The following is a 24312-nucleotide window of genomic DNA, read 5'->3' as shown; positions in this document are numbered from 1 at the left end:
TAATGTACAGGCAAGGGTATGGTAGGATGCGAGTACAGTGGAGGTAAGCCTGGGCATTGAGTGATGATGGGAGAGGTTTTGTCTCTGGAGGCACCACTTGGTCACCGCATGTGTGGGGGGTGGAACAAAGGGGCTAGGCATATTGAGCAGGGCTGGAGGTTCTACAGTGAAATAAGACAAATCACTGACCAAAACAGCAATAGACAAGGCATATTGACATTAGGGAGAGGCAGAGAGGCAATTGTAGCCGAGTGATCACAGGGTCCAGTGAGTAGCTAGGCAAGCTGGAGGCACAGCGATTCAGACAGCTACCAGGCAGGGCTCGCAGGCTCCAGGCTAACTGGTGCTTGCATCGGGACAGAGACGTTAGCCAGGAGTAGCCACTCGGATAGTAGCTAGCTACCTGCGATGATCCGGAGTAAAGGTTCAGAGCTTACAGTAGGAATATGGAGATGTGGTAGAGAAAAGGAGTCCGATATGCTCTGGGTTGATATTGCGCTGTGCAGACTGGCAGGAATTGACCGGGCTGAGGCTGGCAGATGTCCGAGTTAACGGTGATGACTGACTACTAGCTAGTAACTTGCTTGCTGGTTCCGGTTCTAAAGTTTTTTTTTTTTAAGCAAATCTATACCACATTCGGTGATGTCAGAGCCATACCCATGCACTGATGTTATGTTGCAGAACCTCATGCTGGCAGTGTTGAGATCTGTGATGCCAAATCACATCATGACATTCAAATTGCTGACAGTGTTGTACAAAACCAAACTCTCCACCTTTGTCCTCAATAAGACAGTGTAAACTACAACACATTATGTTGTTCTGTTTAACCTATGGAGCCATCTCGGTCAGTGACAGTCAGGTTCCTGCTATAAGCGGCTAATTTCCACCATTATTGCTACTGAACACACACACACACACACACACACACACACACACACACACACACACACACACACACACACACACACACACACACACACACACACACACACACACACACACACACACACACACACACACACACACACACACACACACACACACTTACCTCCAGGTCAGAACCCAAACTGTGACTCAATATGACTGACTCAGCAGCAGGGAGGACCACATATTGAGAGTACAGTAATCGACCATGATAGCTCTTAGGGAGTGGAACATTCATTCCCCTGTAAAACGAGCATTAACTTCTGCGTGTATTTTGCAGTTAGAAAACATAATAGATGTCATTAAGAAGAAATAATAATACCTGTAATTACATACAGAACAATTACTGATAATGGTCACAGTTGAATGGGGGGTTGAGATTCCACATAGTCAACATAATATTAGGAAGACTACAGGAGGCTCCTTACAGTTTATTTGTGGACCACCATGCCATCTCATAGTCTCATGTTAAATTGTTTTAGTCCCATGTAATCTGTCAGTTCCAAATGTACAGGTTCATTATGACATCACTGATGTTTTACCTGGAAAAACACAAGGACGGAACAATGTCTGAAAAATTACAACTCCTGACCCCTATGCTCCTTACCGCAACACAGAGGACTGTCTTTCAGGTATCTCAGAAAGCAGAGACCTCTCTTCCTCCTTCTATGGAAAATTTACAGCCCACCCTTGACACCAGTGTTGCCTGCCTGCCTGCCTCTCGGTGCGCACACACACACACACAAACAATTGTGCTGACTGGACCTGTTTAACTCAGCACAGACAGGAAGGAACAGCATGCACCACACAGTAAGAGCAGTGTGTGTGTGGCTCTGAATGACTAAGAAAGGACCTTGTGTTTAAAAATGTTTGTCTTCAACTACTTGAGCCTCTCCACAATGTTGTGTCACGCAGGGCAACTCCTGTGTTACAATCTAGGTCCACATTAACTGGCATCTAGGTAACCAATGATCAGAATACATTCCTCATCTATCAGCCATTGGAAAATGGTAGTTACCTTGCACTCCTGCATGACATCGGCTGATCACTTATTGATCATGACATCGGCTGATCACTTATTCCCTGTTCCCTTGTCCACTTCTCCAGCACTGCCCAACAGATAAAGACAACTATCCCAAGAGGGAATTATTTTGGGATTAGTAGACTGAGTCAGGATTAGGGTCATGACTGCCAGCCCATCACAATAAGTGACCAGGCAGAGCTAGGCTTGGACTCCGTGTGTGTTCCTCAGCCGGGATGAGGATAATACTGTGTGTGTGTGGGAGGTCGTTTTTGAAAAGGCCCACTAAAAAGGTGGCAGACATTTTACAATGTGAATGATAAAGTGCTTTATCCTATTTACTCACTGTCAAGCATAAGTAGCCTAAGCAGAGAAGATAGCACAAAACCACTCTGGCATACACACTTGAGCATATAGTTCACTGGTGACAGAGTCAAAGAGACAGGTTCCTGACCAAGAGGACAGCTCCACAAGTGTATCACTGAACTGGTGACTGTGTGTCTGATGTAATGACGTCACATCCTGTAATTCCATGAGTGGACCTCCTGTTGGGGATCTGAATGGAGATACTCACTGCTTTCTTCTTCTCTGCATTAGACTCCTCAGCAGCTCTTTGGTACCTGTGGGAGAGAGAATCAACATTGACCTCTGCTGATCAAGAGAAGAGGTGCACACAAAGTGGACCAAAGCATTTCCAACATTGGCATTATACTGGGAATGGAAGTTTGCATTGGTGTTGAATCAATAATATCCTCAGAGGTTTTGCAGGTCTGAAGAGACAAGGTAGGTGAGCAAGAAATATAAAAAGGGTTTATTGAGGCTTCTAACATTTTTCAGACACAAATCCATTTTTTTCTGGATCTGCACACTGAAGGGTTAGGGACTAACGGTCTAGTGGCCGTCTAGACTGAGCTATATTCACCTCCCAATGACATAATGAAGGGTTAAGTTTCACCTTTTCTTAACTCATACAGTTGTACTTTCAGTCTGCTGCCAATACGATGAATGGCGACAAACTGGAATATCAAGATTGTGGTGAGGTAACATCTACTTTGCATAGCAACAGAAGAAAAGGACGTGTAAATATTTTATTAGGATCCCCATTAGCTGTTGCCAAGGAAGCAGCTACTCTAAACATTGTGTGTTATACAAATTTACATTACAAACAATGTGTGGGTGTAGAGTGTGTGTTATAGAATGTGTGTGTGTGTAAGTAAGAGTGTGCGCGCACATGTGTGTTTCTCTTCACAGTCCGCATTGTACCGTGAGGTGTTGTTTAATCTTTTATTTTATTTTATTTTTAATCAGATTTTACTACTAACTTGAGTTACCTGAAGTGGAAGAGAGTTCCATGTAGTCATGGCTCTATTTAGTGCAGTATGAATTTCCTAGCCTCTGTTCTGGACTTAGGGACTGAAGAGTCCTCTGGTGGTATGTCTTAAGGGGTATGTATGAATGTTTGAGTTGTGTGTTAACCAATTGAACAGACAGTTCTGTACTTTTTACAAATCAACATCTCTCACAAAGACCAGTATTGATGCAGTCAATCACTCCTCTACTTTGAGCCAGGAGAGATTGATATGCATGTTGTTGATATTAGCCCCGTGTACATTTAAGGGCCAGACGTGCTGCTCTGTTCTGGGCCAATTGTAATTAGCCTATGTCCCTTATATACAGCGCCTTCAGAAAGTATTCATACCCCTTGACTTATTCCACAACTTGTTACAGCCCAAATTTAAAAAGGATTAAAATAGATTATCACCCATCTACACACAATACCCCATAATGACATCACAATACCCCATAATGACAAAGTGAAAATAGGTTTTTAGACAGGTTTGCCAATTTATTGAAAATGAAATACAGAAATAGTATTTACATAAGTATTCACACCCCTGAGTCAATACTTTGGAGAAGCACCTTTGGCGACAATTATATCTTCGAGTTGTCTTGGGTATGTCTGTATCAGCTTTGCTCATCTGGATTTTCTCCCAGTCTTCATTGCAGATTTTCTCAAGCTTCGGCTGGGCCACTCAAGGACTTTCACATTCTTGTTCTGAACCCATTCCAGCGTTGCTTTGGCTGTATGCTTGGGTTAATGTCCTGTTGGAACATAAATCTTCATCCCAGTCTAATTTGCACTCTGAAGCAGGTTCTCGTCGAGGATTTGCCTGTATTTGGCTCCATTCATTGTTTCCTCTAGCCTTACCAGTCTCCCAGTACCTGGCTCTGAAAAGCATCCCTCATAGCATGGTGGTGGCAGCATCATGCTATTGGGGATGCTTTTCAGGGATGGTGTGAGATGGGTGATGAGCTGTGCCTGGTTTCTCCAGACATAGCGCTTTGCTTTCAGGCCAAATAGTAAAATGTTTGTCTCATCAGACCACAGAACCTCATCCCCATATTGTTATTTTTTTGCTCCTTTGCACCCCAGTATCTCTACTTGCACATTCATCACTCCTGTGTTTAATTGCTAAATTGTAATTACTATTTATTGCCTTACCTCCCTAATCTTACCTCATTTGCACACTCTGTATATAGATTTCTATTGTGTTATTGACTGTACGTTTGTTTATTCCATTTGTAACTCTGTGTTGTTGTTTGTATTGCACTGCTTTGCTTTATCTTGGCCAAGTCACAGTTGTAAATGAGAACTTGTTCTCAACTGGCCTACCTGGTTAAATAAAATGTAAAATAAAATGTAAAAAAATCTCTTGACTTATGCTCAGTCTTTCACGTGCCTTTTTGCAAACTCCAGGAGTAATGTCATGTGCCTTTTTCTGAGGAACGGTTTCGTCTGGCCACTCTCCCATAAAGCCAAGATTGGTGAAGTGCTACAGAGATTGTCGTCATTCTGGCAGGTTCTCCCATCTCAAGACAAATGTTATTTGTCACATACACATGGTTAGCAGATGTTAATGCGAGTGTAGCGAAATGCTTGTGCTTCTAGTTCCGACAATGCAGTAATATTCAACGAGTAATCTAACCTAACAATTTCACAACAATTACCTTATACACACAAGTGTAAAGGAATGAATAAGAATATGTACATAAACAAATATATGAATGAGTGATGGTATAGAACAGCATAGGCTAGATGCAGTAGATGGTATAGAGTACAGTATATACATATGAGATGAGTAATGTAGGGTATGTAAACATTATATGAAGTGGCATTGTTTAAAGTGGCTAGTGATACATTTATTACATCAATTTTTCCATTATTAAAGTGGCTGGAGTTGAGTCAGTAGCAACTCAATGTTAGTGATGGCTGTTTTAACAGTCTGATGGCCTTGAGATAAGCTGTTTTTCAGTCTCTCGGTCCCTGCTTTGATGCACCTGTACTGACCTCGCCTTCTGGATGATAGCGGGGTGAACAGGCAGTGGCTCGGTGTCTGTGTGGTTGGACCATTTCAGTTTTTCCGTGATGTGTACGCCGAAGAACTTAAAACTTTCTACCCTCTCCACTACTGTCCCATTGATGTGGATAGGGGGGTGCTCCCTCTGCTGTTTCCTGAAGTCCATGATCATCTCCTTTGTTTTGTTGACGTTGAGTGTGAGGTTATTTTCCTGACACCACACTCCGAGGGCCCTGACCTCCTCCCTGTAGGCAGTCTCGTCGTTGTTGGTAATCAAGCCTACCACTGTCGTGTCATCTGCAAACTTGATGATTGAGCGGGGTGGAGATGTTACCTACCCTCACCACTTGGGGGGCGGCCCGTCAGGAAGTCCAGGACCCAGTTGCACAGGGCGGGATCGAGACCCAGGGTCTCGAGCTTGATGATGAGTTTGGAGGGTAGGTAACATTCTCACATAGGTATTCCTCTCTTCCAGATGGGTTAGGGCAGTGTGCAGTGTGATTGCGTTGTCTGTGGACCTATAGGGGCGGTAAGCAAATTTGAGTGGGTCTAAGATGTCAGGTAGTGTGGAGGTGATATGGTCCTTGACTAGTCTCTCAAAGCACTTCATGTTGACAGAAATGAGTGCTACGGGGGGCGGTAGTCATGTAGCTCAGTTACCTTAGCTTTCTTGAGAACAGGAACAATGGTGGCCCTCTTGACGCATGTGGGGACAGCAGACTGGGATAATAATTGATTGAATATGTCCGTAAACACACCAGCCAGCTGGTCTGCGCATGCTCTGAGGGCGCGGCTGGGGATGCCGTCTGGGCCTGCAGCCTTGCGAGGGTTGACACGTTTAAATGTTTTGGTAGCGGCCCGCAGGTTTTGGTAGCGGGCCGTGTCAGTGGCACTGTATTGTCCTCAAAGCGAGCAAAGAAGTTGTTTAGTTCTGTCAGAGTGGTCATTGGGTTCTTGGTCATCTCCCTGACCACGGTCCTTCTTGCACAATTGTTCAGTTTGTTCGGACGGCCAGCTCTAGGCAGAGTCTGGGTAGTTCCACATTTTTTCCATTTCCCAATGATGGAGACCACTGTGCTCTTGGAAACTTTCAGTACCGTCCAAAATTTGGACACACCTACTCATTCATGGGTTTTTCTTTATTTGTATTTTTTTCTACATTGTAGACAAATAGTAAAGACATCAAAACTATGAAATAACACATATAGAATCATGTAGTAACCAAAGAAGATTCTTCAAAGTACCACCCTTAGCCTTGATGACAGCTTTGCACTCTTAGTATTCTCTCAACCAGCTTCACCTGGAATGCTGCTGCTAATCTCTGTTTATCATATATGTATAGTCACTTAAACTATACATTCAAGTACATACTATCTCAATTGTGCCGACCAACCAGTGCTCCCGCACATTGGCTAACCGGGCTATCTGCATTATGTCCCACCCACCAATCCCTCTTTTACACTACTGCTACTCTCCGTTCATCATATATGCATAGTCACTTTAACCATATCTACATGTACATACTACCTCAAAATCAGCCTGACTAACCGGTGTCTGTATGTAGCCTCGCTACTGAATAAAGCATGTCTTTTTATCTATCAATTGTTAACCTAATACCTTTTCTGCACTATTGGTTAGAGCCTGTAAGTAAGCATTTCACTGTAAGGTCTACAATACCTGTTGTACTCAGGGCATGTGACAAATAAACTTTGATTTGATTTCAATTAACAGGTGTGCCTTGTTAAATGTTAATTTGTGGAATTTCTTTCCTTCTAATGCGTTTGAGACAATCAGTTTTCTTGTGACGAGGTAGGGTTGGTATACAGAAGATAGCCCTATTTGGTAAAAGAGCAAAGCTGTGTTCGAATACTCATGCTAACCGCACTAACTGTACTATTTGTGATGTTAATTGAGTATATAGTTTGCTTATTGGTCATGGTATGGATATAGTTAGTATGCCAAAATTTCCCAGATGTCGTACTAAATTCGGCAAAATATGAAGTATACACACAGGACACTTTCCGTACTTTAGGGCCCCATAATACAATTCTTCAGGAAATGGGTGTGGCTTCACATTGTTTTCAGATTTGAAGAAATTATGCAGCCGAAGCACAATGAGAGCAGATACAAATTCATTGTTTTAACTAATTATGACAAATGTTAAGAAAATGTTGATCAATGTAATAAAGAAATTACTTTTCAAATAAGTTACCTTACACGTTATGTTGCCTGACAATTTGTTAGTTACGCTGTCCTTACAAACCACATTGCATATTATTACAGCAGTATGTACAGGTGTTAGCTCCATAACTTAATTGGCTACTTATACGTCAGACTTGCCAGTATATTAACTATAGGCTAACTAACTACCCAACGTTTATTGACTTGATTATTTCCATCAATCTTAGCTAAATCGTATAGTCGTTGTGGGTTCTCATGCAGGTGCTTTCTTAAATTCGCTCTGGCTATCTACTCCGATTTCAGAGCACCCTGGTCTGAGTGTACCAGAGCGCAGAATAATGAATTTTCAAGTGCTCAACACCCGTTGAATATGGCCGGTGTCAGTAAACATCGGCAAAAAAGCATAATTAAATTGTTGGCAGCAGCACAGTTACAGTCACCAATGCTCTAGATAACATGAAAACTGCATAACCAGCTCTGCTAGGGCAAGTACATGATCAGAGTAGTCTCCTTTGTGTCTGGAAGTAGCTAGCAAGCTAGCCAACGTTAGCTTGGGTCCTTGACTGCTGTTGTATGGTCAGAATGCTCATCCAGTGTGCACTCCGATAGCGAAACACTCCGATTTACAAAACGGACAATCTGACAACGCTCTGAATTTATGAGTGCACTCTGGCACTCCAGATTGAATTTAAGAACACACCCAACGTCATAAAATTTGTCACGCTAGCTAGCAAGAGGTTGCACAGCAACAACTTCCCGTAGACAGGTGAAGAGTTAGTACGCTCAACTGATAGGATCCCATTCATTTACAGTATACTAAAATAAACTAATAGTATATACTCATTAAATATGTAGTATAGAGTATGTTAGTATTGGTATTCGAATACAGCTCAAGTCAATATTATGGCAAGAACAGCTCAAATAAGCAAAGAGAAACAACAATCCATCAGTACCTTAAGACATGAAGGTCAGTCAATCTGAAAAGTTTCTTCAAGTGCAGTCGCAAAAACGATCAAGCGCTATGATGAAACTGGCTCTCAGGAGGACCACCACGGGTCAGGAAGAACCACAGTTACCTCTACTGCAGAGGATAAGTTCATTAGAGTTACCAGCCTCAGATTGCAGCCCAAATAAATGCTTCAGAGTTCAAGTAACATACACATCTCAACATCAACTGTTCTGGGGAGACTGTGTGACTCATGCCTTCATGGTCGAATTGCTGCAAAGAAACCACTACTAAAAGGACACCAATAAGAAGAGACTTGCTTGGGCCAAGAAACACGAGCAAAGGACATTAGACCGGTGGAAGTGGAAATCTGTCCTTTGGTCCGATTAATCCAAATTAGATTTTTGGTTCCAACCACCGTGTCTTTGTGAGACGCAGAGTAGGTGAACGGATGATCACTGCATGTGTGGTTCCCACCGTGAAGCATGGAGGTGGTGGTGTTCTGGTGTGGGGGTGCTTTGCTAGTGACACTGTCCGTTTTTTTATTTAGAATTCAAGGCACACTTAACCAGCATGGCTACCACAGCATTCAGCAGTGATACACCATCCGATCTGGTTTGCGCTTAGTGGGACTATAATTTGTTTTTCAACAGGACAATGACCCAAAACACACCTCCAGGCTTTGTAAAAGCTATTTGACCAAGAAGGAGAGTGATGGAGTGCTGCATCAGATGACCTGGCCTCCACAATCACCCAACCTCAACCCAATTGAGATGGTTTGGGGTGAGTTGGACCGCAGAGTGAAGGAAAAGCAGCCAACAAGTGCTCAGCATATGTGGGAACTCCTTCAAGACTGTTGAAAAAGCATTCCAGGTGACTACCTCATGAAACTGGTTGAGAGAATACCAAGAGTGTACAAAGCTGTCATCAAGGCAAAGAGTGGCTACTTTGAGGAATCAAAAATATTGTACTGTTTTGGTCAGTACATGATTCTATGTGTTATTTCACAGTTGGGGACTTTAAAAATGTCTTTGGGGGGTATTTTTCTTAAAACTGCATTGTTGGTTAAGGCTAAGGGCTTGTAAGTAAGTATTTCACTGTAAGGGCTACACCTGTTGTACTCGCCGCATGTGACAAATAACATTTAATTTGAGATGGAGGATTCCGTAATCCCTACAGACAGATGTGAGTTTGGTAAAATGCATTTGGAAGATAAGTGTCTACTGTTCATTCAGACAGAAGTGTCTTTAGTGGAGTTGTGTGTCACTCACTTGGAGAAGCGCTCTGCGATGGCGTTGGTCTTGCCTCGCGTGCTGACCAATGAGAGCTCCCTGGCAGTGACGCGTAAAGACTGCGACGCCCACGACCTTCGGCTGAACGAACTTCCGCCTTCCATCCTCTGCCTAGAATCACACACACACACACACACACACACACACACACACACACACACACACACACACACACACTAGTAGTTAATTATATAATAAAAGTGTAGACAATTTCAGTTCTACATTTAATATATGTAAAAAATTAAAAAATTAAAATAAATCCTCCAATACCCATCGTATAGGAATTCACTAATACAGTGTAGTATCATACAGACAGCCAGGAGAGCCTGGGTTCAACAACCCACACTGATGCTGTAGGATGACACCATTCTGCGGTGAGCAAACATTTTACTGTGACATCACCCAGCCGTTTGTCCATGGTGTGCACCATTACCTCACTGCTTATTAATTAACATAGACAACACAGGCAGACACTTTAATTGAAGGGTATTGGAAAAACATATGTTAAGAACTTTCACATCAACTTGTGTATGGTTAACAAACGTGCATAAAGTTCTGTATTTTTGTGTTGGGTGTCATGTATAGGGCCAGGAGTTTTTCCTGAGGACATGACCATACCAGGTAGCCTATAAGTAGGGCCCAAAGTTTTTCATGCAATTTATATGTAGTAGGCTAGAATTGCAGGAAATTGGCTTAGAAATGCAAAAATTGCTCTACACCGCCATGACGGGGGCCGCTAAAATTCAGCCATGGCAACCGCACCCCTTGCCACACCCCCTACTGCGCCCACCACCTAAGCTCCTTTTTGATCCAGAAAAAAACCCACACACATGATTGTTGCATGATTACAGGAGCAAGAAGAAACAAACTCTGCCATCATGATCAAGCGAGCAAGTTCAGACACTGCATGTGCTACTTGACTGCGGGACTGGTACACAATAGACATCAGCAACAATGCTGTCATTGTGTGAATCAGAGCATATCATCATCATCATCATCATCTGGCTGAGACAGACAGGAGGTTCTGAGAAGATAAATCAGCACCCCGACTGCCACTTATCTCTGCCTGATCTTTATAAGCAACAATTATAGAAGGCCAGAGTATAACATATAGGACATACACACACACAGGCAATAGTTAGTTACTATAGTTGCTGTGCTCCCGACAGACACGTACACATTAAAAAGCAATCTGGTAACGCAGCTGGTAAGCCAGTAAAATAGTCATTTGTCTGAAAGGTAGAAACATCAAAAGCACGTTACACACGTTATAAATGGAACCACCTTTGGTACACTGCATGATGTGTATTTGTACAGTCGTTTTCAGATCAATTAAATGTCAATAGGCCAACTCTAATGCAGCCATAAGAGTGTATGGACAATGCCCTTTCTTCTGCCCCTTTCATTAAGGTGTGCTTTGCAGGTATTACATTATTGTTACCCGACAAAGACACAGAGGACTTTGAACTGAACGTTACCAGAGCAGCTGGTTTTGTATTGACACAGCACACGCAAACATACACATGCAAACAACCAGCACTACTAGACAGTGACCATGACGAATGACCAAATCTCCAACACTTCCTGTCCACAAACCATGGGATCCAGGAAAGGAATCATCTAAGCCACTGAGATGGCAGCCAAGTTCACAAAGAGAGAGACATCACATTAACTTCTCATAAAGACAGTATTTAACATGGCCACAGGGATAGTTTTAAACTTGGAATATCTGTCATATTTCATGAGAAAACGCTAAGAAAAATCAGCCAACGCTTAAACCTTAGCTTAAGTGGATATTGGTTGAAACCCTGAGGTACTGTGTGTCTCAGAGGCAACGCAACATATTAATGTGCATCAGGACAGCTCAGGAAGCCAGACAGGCAGGGGACATTCCAATGGAATTCCTCCGAAAACATCCTCAGCCATTCCTCCAAGCTAAGTGGAGTAAAAAACTAACTCACAGTAGAAGCCAAGATGCACGGCTTGAAGAACTAGAGTAGCAGGAAATATTCAGCCACTCCTGGAGGAGAATGGAAGTCGGAAAAAAACACATTTATTATGCGTTTCATCACTGAAGCCTTTCGGGGGATGCTTTTCTATTAAATTTCCATTGTACTTATATCAATTATATGTGCAAGCTAAGCCATCGCCTGCCGTTGTGACCTTGAGCTAGTCGCTTAACCCCCCTATAACTGCTCCAGGAGCACTGCACTGTTGCTGCCCTCAGCCCAAACCAGTGCATATTGTATGTCCTGAGGGGTTGGGACAAAGCAGAAGACAAATTGCCATTGGACATTCATCTAGGCTACATCTTCTTGTAAGCTAACAGAAGCAGTGACAGTGTAGCTAGCAGCATAGCTGTAGCAGCAGCAGTAGGTGTTATGGTGATTGTGATACATAGAGGAACAGGTATCCTAACAGAGATAAGGCTTCCTTCTCACATGGCATTTGTGTTCTTTCAACAAGCTGCGACAGAAGTTTGGTCAATCTGTCCCTACAACACCAGATCTACCCTCTCACCATATCTGAACAAAGTGCCTGCATGCATGGTGAGCTAGTCTATTGATATCTGGTAGTAAAATTAAATCTATAGGCTACACTCTACTTCACCATAGTTGATTTTGACTGCAAACTGGGGACAGGATGTCCGAAATAACTCTTGAACCCTTAAGTGACATTGCCAGATCCTGTGGATGTGCCTTTTCCTGAGCAATCGTTATCGTATTTCAGTCAACTAGGCCTCTATGTCAAGCGTCTGTACCCCCCACCCCAAAAAATACAAATATGCACTTTCCAACTAGCACTGATCTTGCTGTTAACTACTTTGTTGAGGGAAAATGTACTTGCTACGATTGTAATATGTTGTCTCACCTAGCTATCATAAGACGAATGCACTAACTCATGTAAGCCGCGTCTGCTTAATGACTAAAATGTCAATTCAAAGCATTGCGTTTTCCCTAGAAATGCTGCATCCACAACAAACCCAGATATGGAACACAACACAGGATCAGTCTATTGCGCAATATATCCATTTCATCATCAGCGCCTTGAGTGACATGAAGGTACAATCAGTTCTGAACAGCTCAATGCAGAGACGGTGGTTTATAAGTTGCTATTCTCCACCTTCCCTGAATACATTTAGGGAATATGTTTTTAAAAAACAAAGATTTAAAAAACTTTACATGTAAAATATTTATTTATTTTTACTTTGCAGCCAAGTAAATTCCAGGGACATTAATAACAGCCATGTTAAAATGTCAGGATAACATTGACTGCACCAACTGACAGATCTAGGGCAGAGGATATAGCCTAATTGAAAGTGCTCTTTTACGTCATACCAAACATACTAGACAGGTAACACCTGAGACAAACCAGTCTGTTACTCTATGCAAACTGATTTGCAGATAATGTCACTGTATGTAATTAAACAAAGTACCATGAGGTGTAAAACCTAGTTAAAGTCTGGCTCCAAAACAAACTGAACAAAGAGTCATTAAACACAAAATCATTGTAGATAAACTAGCAGGTGAGTCAGAGACCAGGGTTTTTTCCTGGATCAAAAAGGGGCTTAGGTGGTGGGCGCGGCAGAATGAGAGATGATATTGACATTTTAAAGCTAATTTCCTGCAATTCTACATATTTTGCCATGCAGCGGAGAGAAAAAAAATGTATCAGTTTCAAAGGAATTCACACTAAATTATTCCGCTACTCTGTCATTTGCTTTATACTTTAGTCAGACTTTGAAGTTGAAGTCATTGAAGTTGTTTGTGGTGACAAGGGCCGTTGTATAAAGTCGTAGGCGATTGGATCATATCAGAGTATCAAAGCCATTACAAATTTTCCAACCTCCGCTTTAACCATGTGTGTTCTGGCTACTCAGATCCAGACTCATTGTAGAGAAAAAAACAAAATGTCCATGGGCGTGGCGTAGCGCTTGGCCGGAGCAAGGAGTCGAGAGAAAATGTTGCAGTTTTAAAGAACATTTCCTGCAATTCTATGCATTTTCTTTTGCTCAAATAAACTCAACAAAAAAAGAAACGTCCCTTTTTCAGGACCCTGTCTTTCAAAAATAATTCATAAACCATTTGTAAACACTGTTTCCCATGCTTGTTCAATGAACCATAAACAATTAATGAACATGCACCTGAGGAATGGTCGTTAAGACACTAACAGCTTACAGACGGTAGGCAATTAAGGTCACAGTTATGAAAACTTAGGACACTAAAGAGGCGGTTCTACTGACTCAGAAAACCACCAAAAGAAAGATGCCCAGGATCCCTGCTCATCTAATTGAACGTGCCTTAGGCAAGCTGCAAGGAGGCATGAGGACTACAGATGTGGCCAGGGCAATAAATTGCAATGTCCATACTGTGAGACGCCTAAGACAGCGCTACAGGGAGACAGGACGGACAGCTGATCATCCTCCGTTGCAGACCATGTGTAACAACACCTGCACAGGATCGGTACATACGAACATCACACCTGCGGGACAGGTACAGGATGGCTACAACAACTTCCCAAGTTACACCAGGAACGCACAATCCCTCCATCAGTGCTCAGACTGCCCGCAATAGGCTGAGAGAAGCTGGACTGAAGGCTTGTAGGCCTGTTGTAAGGCAGGTTCTACCCGGCAACAACGTCACCTATGGGCACAAACCCACCGTCGCTGGACCAGAAAGGACTGGCAAAAAGTGCTCTTCACTGACGAGTCGCGCTTTTGTCTCACCAGAGGTGATGGTCGGATTTGCGTTTAATCGTCGAAGGAATGAGCGTTACACCAAGGCCTGTACTCTGGAGCGGAATCGATATGGAGGTGGAGGGTCTGTCATGGTCTGGGGCGGTGTGTCACAGCATCATCGGACTAAGCTTTTTGTCATTGCAGGCAATCGCAACACTGTGCATTACAGGGAATACATCCTCCTCCCTCATGTGGTACCCTTCCTGCAGGCTCATCCTCACATGACCCTCCAGCATGACAATGCCACCAGCCATACGGCCCGTTCTGTGTGTGATTTCCTGCAAGACAGGAATGTCTGTGTTCTGCCATGGCCAGCGAAGAGCCCGGATCTCAATCCCATTGAGCATGTCTGGGACCTGTTGGATCGGAGGGTGAGGGCTAGGGCCATTCCCCCCAGAATTGTCCAGGAACTTGCAGGAGCCTTGGAAGAGTGGGGTAACATCTGACAGCAAGAACTAGCACATCTTGTGCAGTCCATGAGGAGGAGATGCACTGCAGTACTTAATGCAGCTGGTGGCCATACCAGATACTGACTGTTACTTTTGATTTTGACCCCCCCTTTGTTCAGGAACACAGTATTCCATTTATTTCAGTCACGTCTGTGGAACTTGTTCAGTTTGTCTCAGTTGTTGAATCTTATGTTCATACAAATATTTACACATGTTAAAGTTCACTGAAAATAAACACATTTGTCCGTGAGAGAACCTTTGTTTTTTCTGGGTTTAGTACCAAAACCAATAATGTTGAATGTATTGTTTTGGAATGTTTTATTCTCCTACTGTCTATCTTTTATTTAGGTGATTGTTTGTTAAAATATGTGGGTCTATTATTTTTTATACATACTGTACATTTGGAAAGTATTCAGACCCCTTGACTTTTTCCATATTTTGTTACATTACAGCTTTATTCTAAAATAGATTAAATAAATGTTTCTCAATATACGCACAATACCCCATGATGACAAAGTTTGCAAATGTCTTAAAAATAAAACAACTGAAATACCTTATTTACGTAAGTATTCAGACCCTTTGCTATGAGACTCGAATTTGAGCTCCGGTGCATCCTGTTTCCATTGGTCATCCTTGAGATGTTTCTACAAATTGATTTGAGTCCACCTGTGCTGAATTCAATCAATTGGACATGATTTGGAAAGGCACACAACTGTCTATATCAAGGTCCTACAGTTGACAGTGCATGTCAGAGCAAAACCCAAGCCATGAGGTCGCCGGGTTTGTCCATAAGAGATCCGAGACAGGATTGTGTCGAGGCACAGATCTGGGGAAGGGTACCAAAAAAATGTCTGCAGCATTGAAGGTCCCCAAGAATACAGTGGCCTCCATCATTCTTAAATGGAAGAGTTTGGAGCCACCAAGACTCTACATAGAGCTGGCCACCCAGCAAAACACACAATACCCCATAATGACAAGGCAAAAACAGGTTTTTAGAATGAGCTCAACTTAGTGTCTGAATACCTATGTAAATAAGGTATTTATTTTTTATATAACACATTTGCAAACATTTCTAACATCCCATTTTCACTTAGTCAATCATGGGTATTGGGTGTTTTTTAAAATCCATTTTAGAAAAAGGCTGTAACATAACAAAATGTGGAAAAAGTCAAGGGGCCTTAATATGTTCCGAAGGCACTGTGTGTAGATCGATAGAGAGAAACATTGTTCAGACTTAGGCAAGCAACAAAAGAAAAAGGATTTCAATGGCAGAAAAATACCTGGACTCTGAAACACAAATCTCTCCTTCATGGCTGACTTGGCACCTCTCAGCTTAAGGTACTGATCAGGTGTCAACCCTGTGTGTTTAGACAATAGCCTACATATGGTAGAAAAACATTCACATCCATGACATGGATACTGTTGGACTAGCCTTACTACACTAACAGTGGGAGTTACGGTAAATAGTACGAGAACAGAGTATTATTAATTGAGATATGCGATCGATATAAAACAGACACACAGTTACAAACAATGGCACAAAGGGAGTGGTAACTTAATTTCTCCCCAAAACATTTCAGTTCACTGTGACACACCTGCAGACATGAAACTCACCTTTTTTAATAGAGTCTAGTTTTTCCTGGTATCTTCAATGTATAATTGTCTCATCTATTATTTTAAAGCACTTCAGTTTCGGTTCAGCATGTCATTTCAGAACTTCCGATGTGTCATACTCCACTGGTGAAACCTTGCGATACCTGACACTGTGTGTGCAATGTCTCTAATGTGTAAGAGTTTAAGGGGCGGAGTGCGGAGAAAAGTATCATGAGAGCGGAGGAAGCAGGTCATGTGATTCCCTGCACCAATGACCTTGGATTGCATTTCTCCTGCCAGGTACATTGTCTGTGTGTCTTCAGCAGAATTTCTAGGAAATAGCCTATACAACTCCCTGCTCTACAGTTAAAAGCATTTTAACAACCTGGTGAAAAACTCTTGATCCCCCTTCATGAGTGTGGTAAAGAAGGGGAGGTGGTAGTTACAACAAAGGACAGAAAGAAAGCTGGAGGAAGGAGTTGAAGAGAAAGGAGGAGAGAGAGAGAGGAGAAGAGAAACGAACAGAACCAGAAGCTCAGGTTTCTCTGCGTTGTTTGAAAGGGGACCTGGAGACACCGAGACGTCCCCAGGGGCCTTCGTGGTGCTGTAGCAGGGAGAAAACCCTGGCTCTCAATACACTCCACACATTCTAACCACTACTGACCATTGCCTCACACCTGGAGGTGAGCACGCGCTTCGTCTGAAATTTTTTTAATTTTTTTTTTATTAAACGTCAAAAAAATACAAATACACAAACGTTTCACTAGGGCAGTTTCTCTATGACTTATTGTAGCAATGTATAATCAGAATAACCTTTATTCACCAAGTACATTTGAATTTAACAGGAATTTGACCTGGTAAAATGGATCTGCCACAATAAACATAATATACAGACAGACGTTACACAGAATATACAGACAGAATGTATAAACAATGAAATTACACTGATAATATATAACGTACACTATAACACTAAATGCAAAACCACAGGCTACACTGTAAATCTATAACTACACTATAAATTGGTGAGTCAGAAATGGACAACTGAATCATAATGTAAATTTCTGTGTCTCTATTAATAAACAGACTTCACGAGCATGTCAGAGTTGAGGACATTACTCATTTTGCTAAGGAAACATACATACATACATACATACATACATACATACATACATACATACATACATACATACATACATACATACATACATACATACATACATAGAACCAGTGAGATCTGTGTGTAACCTATTTTCTCTTAAATTTATACAGGAAAGTCCCCTGGTTTGTCAATGTTGATCTGTCAACAATGAGAAAAGGGATCCCGAAATGATGGTTACCATCATCAATGCATTCCACTGAGTCATCGTCACTGGGTCATTACCACCTGGCTGCCGCCTCTGTGGTCTACCCTGTCTATTTGCAGAGAGAGAAGGGTGATAAGGCGACATGGTCTGACAGAGTTTTCTAAGACTCAGCTGTGCCATTTCCAAGAAGACAGAGAGAACTGTATAAATAGTGCCATTAAATGAGCATAGAGATGCATTCAAATGGCCACATGGTGCGATCAAGGTACAAAGATGGACAGTCGGCATTGTGTGCTGGCTGACTGCTGGCACTGAGGTGAATACCAAAGTAGACTCCTCAATTCTCCAGGGACAGCCAATGAATACCCAGCTTGTAATACTTTGCAGGGGTTTGAATAGAATATAGCCTTGGCTGTCAGGCCAACAGGTAACCTACTCTGAGAAGCGCAAGTCAACAAAATGGCTGTGCTGAGTATTAAACTAATAGTTCACTCCAAAATCTGTTTTTATAATGTTTTGAAAATTTAAGTGGTCTAGATGAGTCCATGTCTCACATGCCATCTGTTGTACAGATCTAAGTATATTCCCCCCAGGCACCATCTACAAAGATTCCATTAGATGGTGTCTATCTTTCCCCTTCATTTGGGTTTGAGGGATATAGCTGGATCTACACAACAGATGGGGTGTGGGTAGTGGACTCATTTTTACACTGCACCCCTTTGAGTTTTGAAAACACTTAAAACTTTTGTATAGACTCAATAGAGTATAACCTAATAAAACATCTGGTCACGCACTTGCAAAAGTGGCATCAGCAGGAAGGAGTGGTCCAATATGCATTTTTACCACAATAATCAAGTAGCCATAAGCGTACTGTATCCAAGTATAATGCATTGTGTCTCCAGTCCTCCACATAGGGAATACCCTCAAATGGGTTGGCCAACTCCCATCACCTCTCTGCAACCTCCATAAGTCATAATGGTGCAAAATTGGCAACACCTGTGAAATTGGCAAGCATTTTACCCTTGGCTACAGCAAATTCACCATTTGCACACCACTGCCTAAACTAACATAGCTTAACACACATTTAGACTACTTTTATTAAAAAGTCAAATGTACATTGTATTATAATAACTGGATATATCAACACAATCTCATAACAAACCTCTTTAAACTTTTCTTCGGCCTTACGTTTCTGATGTTGCCAACAACAGCTCCTCCGACAGTCCCACAGGTGCACAATAGAAAGAGAGGTGTTGGTTGTCGTCTGCTAACGTTAGTGTCTGAGATTTTAACTACATTTTTAAACGAACATAATTAACATGATTTGTTTAAATGTCTTGCTGCTAAACCAATACGTTTCATATAGCTAATGTAAGTGGCTTTGGCTAATTACACTCACAATGATTAGTCTTTTTTTTCTCGTGCGCTCCTCAAAGTATGTAATGTACTGCCACCGCGATATTACTCACGAGCTCATTATTGCAAAGTGAGCTCAGTAAACCACGCCCCAGGCATGTTGTTCATACATTGGGACACATTTTATTTTTAATATGGAGATAGGCCTCACATTTTAACAGTGGTGAAAACTATTAAAGTACAAATATTTAAAATAACTACTTAAATCTGTACTTTACTTTACTATTTATATTTTTGACTATTTTACTTTTACTTCCCTACATTCCTAAAGATTATGTACTTTTGACTCGATACATTTTCCATGACACCCAAAAGTACTCCTAATATTTTGAATGCTTAGGACAGGCAATTGGTTCAATTTATGCACTTATCAAGAGAACATCCCTGGTCATCCCATGGCAGACTCACTAAAAACACATGCTTATTTTGTCACTAAAAACACATGCTTATTTTGTCAATTATGACTGTGTTGGAGTGTGCCCCCTGACTATCCCTAAATAAAAATAATCTGCCATCTGGTTTGCTTAATTTATGGATGTGAAATGATTCATACTTTTACTTTTGATAGTTTAGTATATTTTAGCAATTACATTTACTTTGGATACTTAAGAATATTTCAAACCAAATAATTTTAGAATTTTAGTCAAGTAGTATTTTACTGGGTGACTTTCACTTTTACTTGAGTCCTTTTATATTACTTTTACTCTAGTATGACAATTGGGTACTATTTCCACCACTGCATTTTACAATGCTAATGTGTTTGAGACATGCGTAGACTATTGCAGTTCATTTTGAATTTGACTTAATAATAAAAATATATTTGAGAAGCAAGCAGGCAAACGAGTTCCAGACAGTTCACAATATAAAATGTTCTGCTTGAGGGGGGCGTTGTATACTAGCAACCTGGTTTGACATTAAATTCACATTACTGTTATTAACCCTTGTACAATGTCTGTAGAGACACAATTTGAGACAGTTTTGCAAACTGAAATATAACATTTACTTAAGTATTCAGACCCTTTACTCAGTAGCACAAACTTCAAAAAGTTCTGGGACACTGTAAAGTCCATGGAAAATAAGAGCACCTCCTCCCAGCTGCCCACTGCACTGAGGCTAGGAAACACTGTCACCACCGATAAATCCGCGATAATTGAGAATTTCAAGAAGCATTTTTCTACGGCTGGCCAAGCTTTCCACCTGGCTACCCATACCCTGGTTAACAGCCCCCCCCCCACAGCATCTTGCCAAAGCCTCCCCATTTCTCCTTCACCCAAATCCAGATAGCTGATGTTCTGAAAGAGCTGCAAAATCTGGACCCCTACAAATCAGCCGGGATAGACAATCTGGACCCTCTCTTTCTAAAATTATCCACCAACATTTTTGCAACCCCTAGTATTAGCCTGTTCAACCTCTCTTTCGTATAGTCTGAGATACCTAAAGATTGGAAAGCTGCCACAGTCATCCCCCTCTTCAAAGGGGGAGACACTCTAGACCCAAACTGCCACAGACCTATATTTATCCTACCCTGCCTTTCTAAGGTCTTCGAAAGCCAAGTTAACAAACAGATCACAGACCATTTCGAATCCCACCATACCTTCTCCGCTATGCAATCTGGTTTCCGAGCTGGTCATGGGTGCACCTCAGCCACGCTCAAGGTCCGAAATAAGAGACAATACTGTGTAGCTGTATTCATCGACCTGGCCAAGGCTTTCGACTTTGTCAATCACCACATTCTTATCGGCAGACTCAACAGCCTTGGTTTCTCAAATGACTACTTCTCAGACAGAGTTCAGTGTGTCAAATTGGAGGGCCTGTTGTCTGGACCTCTGGCAGTCTCTATGGGGGTGCCAAAGGGTTCAATTCTCAGGCCGACTCTTTTCTCTGTATACGGTGTCAGAGGAAGGCCCTGAAAATTGTCAAAGACCCCAGCCACCCCAGTCATAGACTGTTCTCTCTACTACCGCATGGCAAGCGGTACCCGAGTGCCAAGTCTAGGACAAAAAAAATGTTTTTACCCCCAAGCCATAAGACTCCTGAACAGGTAACCAAATGGTTACCCGGACTATTTGCATTGTGTTCCCCCCAACCCCTCTTTTACGCTGCTGCTATTCTCTGTTCATCATATCTGCATAGTCACTTTAACCATACCAACATGTACATACTACCTCAATTGGCCCGACCAACCAGTGCTCCCGCACGTTGGCTAACTGGGCTATCTGCATTGTGTCCCACCACCCGCCAACCCCTCTTTTTACGCTACTGCTACTCTCTGTTCATCATATATGCACAGTCACTTTAACCATACCTACATACTACCTCAATAAGCCTGACTAACCGGTGTCTGTATGTAGCCTCGCTACTGAATAAAGCCTGTCTTTTTATCTATCAATTGTTAACCTAATACCTTTTCTGCACTATTGGTTAGAGCCTGTAAGTAAGCATTTCACTGTAAGGTCTACAATACCTGTTGTACTCTTATAAATACTTTTATTTTCAAATGTCTTTTTACTGTTGTTTTATTTCTTTACTTACCTACACACACACACACACACGTACTTTTAAACTTTGATTTTGATTTGATTTGATCAATGATGTCGCTCTTGCTGCTGGTGATTCTCTGATGCACCTTTAAGCAGATGACACCATTCTGTATACTTCTGGCCCTTCTTTGGATACTGTGTTAACTAACCTCCAGACGAGTGTCAATGCCATACAACTCTCCTGCCGTGGCCTCCAACTGCTCTTAAATGCAAGTAAAACTAAATGCATGCTCTTCAACCGATCGCTGCCCACACCTGCCCGCCCGTCCAGCCAGCATCACTACTCTGGACGGTTCTGACATAGATTATGTGGACAACTACAAATACCTACAGTAGGTGTCTGGTTAGACTGTAAACTCTCCTTACAGACTCACATTAAGCATCTCCAATCCAAAATTAAATCTAGAATTGGCTTTCTATTTCGCAACAAAGCATCCTTCACTCATGCTGCCAAACATACCCTCGTAAAACTAACTATCCTACCGATCCTTGACTTCGGTGTCATTTACAAAATAGCCTCCAACACTCTACTCAGCAAATTGGATGCAGTCTATCACAGTGCCATCCGTTTTGTCACCAAAGTCCCATATACTACCCACCACTGCAGCCTGTATGCTCTCATTGGCTGGACCTCGCTTCATATTTGTCGCCAAACCCACTGGCTCCAGGTCATCTATACGTCTTTGCTAGGTGAAGCCCCGCCTTATCACAGCTCACTGGTCACCATAACAGCACCCACCCGTAGCGTGCACTCCGGCAGGTATATTTCACTGGTCAACCCAAAGCCAATTCCTCCTTCGGCCACTTTTCCTTCCAGTTCTCTACTGTCAATGATTGGAACGAACTGCAAAAATCACTGAAGCTGGAGACTCATATCTCCCTCACTAGCTTTACTGCACCTGTACATAGGCCATCTGTAAATAGCCCATCCAACTACCTCATCCCCACACTTTTATTTATTTTGCACCTTTGCAACTCAGTATCTCTACGTGCACACTCATCTTCTGCACATCTATCACTCCAGTGTTTAATTGCTATATTGTAATTATTTAGCCACTATGGCCTATTTATTGCCTTACCTCCCTTATCCTACCTAATTTGCACACAATGTATATAGACTTTACTATTGTATTATTGAATGTATGTTTGTTTATTCCATGTGTAACTCTGTGTTGTTGTTTGTGTAGCACTGCTTTGCTTTATCTTGGCCAAGTCACAGTTGTAAATGAGAACTTGTTCTCAACTAGCCTACCTGGTTAAATAAAGGTGAAATAAAAATACATTTAAAAAAGTGTTTTGTTGAAGCACATTTGGCAGCGATTACAGCCTCGAGTCTTCTTGGCACACCTGTATTTGGGGAGCTTCTCCCATTCTTCTCTGCAGATCCTCTCAGGCTCGGTCAGGTTGGATGAGGAGCATTGCTGCACAGCTATTTCCAGGTCTCCAGAGATCTTAGATTGCGTTCAAGTCCGGGCTCTGGCTGGGCCATTCAAGGACATTCAGAGACTTGTCCCGAAGCCACTCCTGTTGGCTGTTTGCTTAGTGTCATTGTCCTGTTAGAATTGTGAGCCTTCGCCCCAGTCTGAGGTCCTGAGCACTCAGGTTTTCAAGAAGGACCTCTCTGTACTTTGCTCCATTCATCTTTGCCTTGATCCTGACAAGTCTCCCAATCCCTGCTGCTGAAAAACATCCCCACAGCATGATGCTGCCACCACCATACTTCACCGTAGGGATAGGATTTATTATTTATTCCTCATGTCATTATTCCCATTATTTTTATCTTTACCTCTGCATTGCTGGAAAAGGACCTGTACCTAAGGATTACACTGTTAGTCTACCCCTGTTGTTTACGAAGTGTGTGAAATACAATTTCACATTGCACCCTGCATCACACAAGCCCACAAAGTGACATAATCTGCACCCAGCGAGCAGTTGTTGGGGGTTAACTGCCTTGATTACAGAACGTCAGATTTTTCAACCTTGCCAGCTCAGGGATTCAAACCAATGACCATTCAGTTATTGGCCCAATGCTCTTAACCACTAGGCTACCTATATGTGAGCCATATTCTGCCAGTGCAATAGCCTGGCCCTGCCACTTTTTTGTAAACTGGGGGATAGGCTGGAAAAATATAAACACTCAAATTCATAAACAGATTAAGATACAGTCTAAGATTAACTAAAACAGCCTTATAGATATTGAGTTATGATAGGCAGGGTCCAACTGATTCTGCATTGCTTTTCAATGGAATGGAATTGGAATTGACCTTGATAATAGTAGTAGTAGTAGTAGTAGTATACACTGAGTGTACAAAAAATTAGCAACACGTGCTCTTTCCATGATATAGACTGGCCAGGTGAATCCAGAGGAAAGCTATGATCCCTTATTGATGTCACGTGTTATTCCACTTCAATAAGTGTAGATGAAGGGGAGGAGACAGGATAGTAGATGCCAGGTGCACTGGTTTGAGTGTGTCAAGAACTGCAACACTGTTGGGTTTTTTCACACTCAACAGTTTCCCGTGTGTATCAAGAATGGTCCACGAACC

At 42.1% G+C, this 24312-nt stretch overlaps 1 protein-coding gene across 5 annotated transcripts in view; it reads right to left on the bottom strand.

Moving 5' to 3' along the window:
- Positions 1-19228, bottom strand: part of LOC118400359 (LIM domain and actin-binding protein 1-like) — a 47310-nt gene extending 28082 nt beyond the window's left edge. Inside the window, exons 1-4 of one of the 5 annotated variants that reach the window (XM_052473653.1) lie at positions 19210-19228; positions 18973-19074; positions 9703-9834; positions 2520-2565 (exon numbers count right to left, since the gene is read on the bottom strand). In XM_052473653.1, coding sequence (XP_052329613.1) covers positions 2520-2565; positions 9703-9827 — 171 coding nt within the window. In that variant the 5' untranslated portion in view covers positions 9828-9834; positions 18973-19074; positions 19210-19228. Of the gene's footprint in view, positions 1-1942; positions 2017-2519; positions 2566-9702; positions 9835-16524; positions 16710-18972; positions 19075-19209 lie in introns of those variants that run through there. The other 4 variants (XM_052473654.1, XM_052473652.1, XM_035797143.2 and 1 more) reach the window with 4 other exon arrangements.
- Positions 19229-24312: the final 5084 nt, after the last annotated feature.

Source organism: Oncorhynchus keta, chromosome 21 (genome assembly GCF_023373465.1).
Source record: "Oncorhynchus keta strain PuntledgeMale-10-30-2019 chromosome 21, Oket_V2, whole genome shotgun sequence".
Lineage (NCBI taxonomy): Eukaryota > Metazoa > Chordata > Actinopteri > Salmoniformes > Salmonidae > Oncorhynchus > Oncorhynchus keta.
This window is presented reverse-complemented; position numbering and strand designations above follow the sequence as displayed.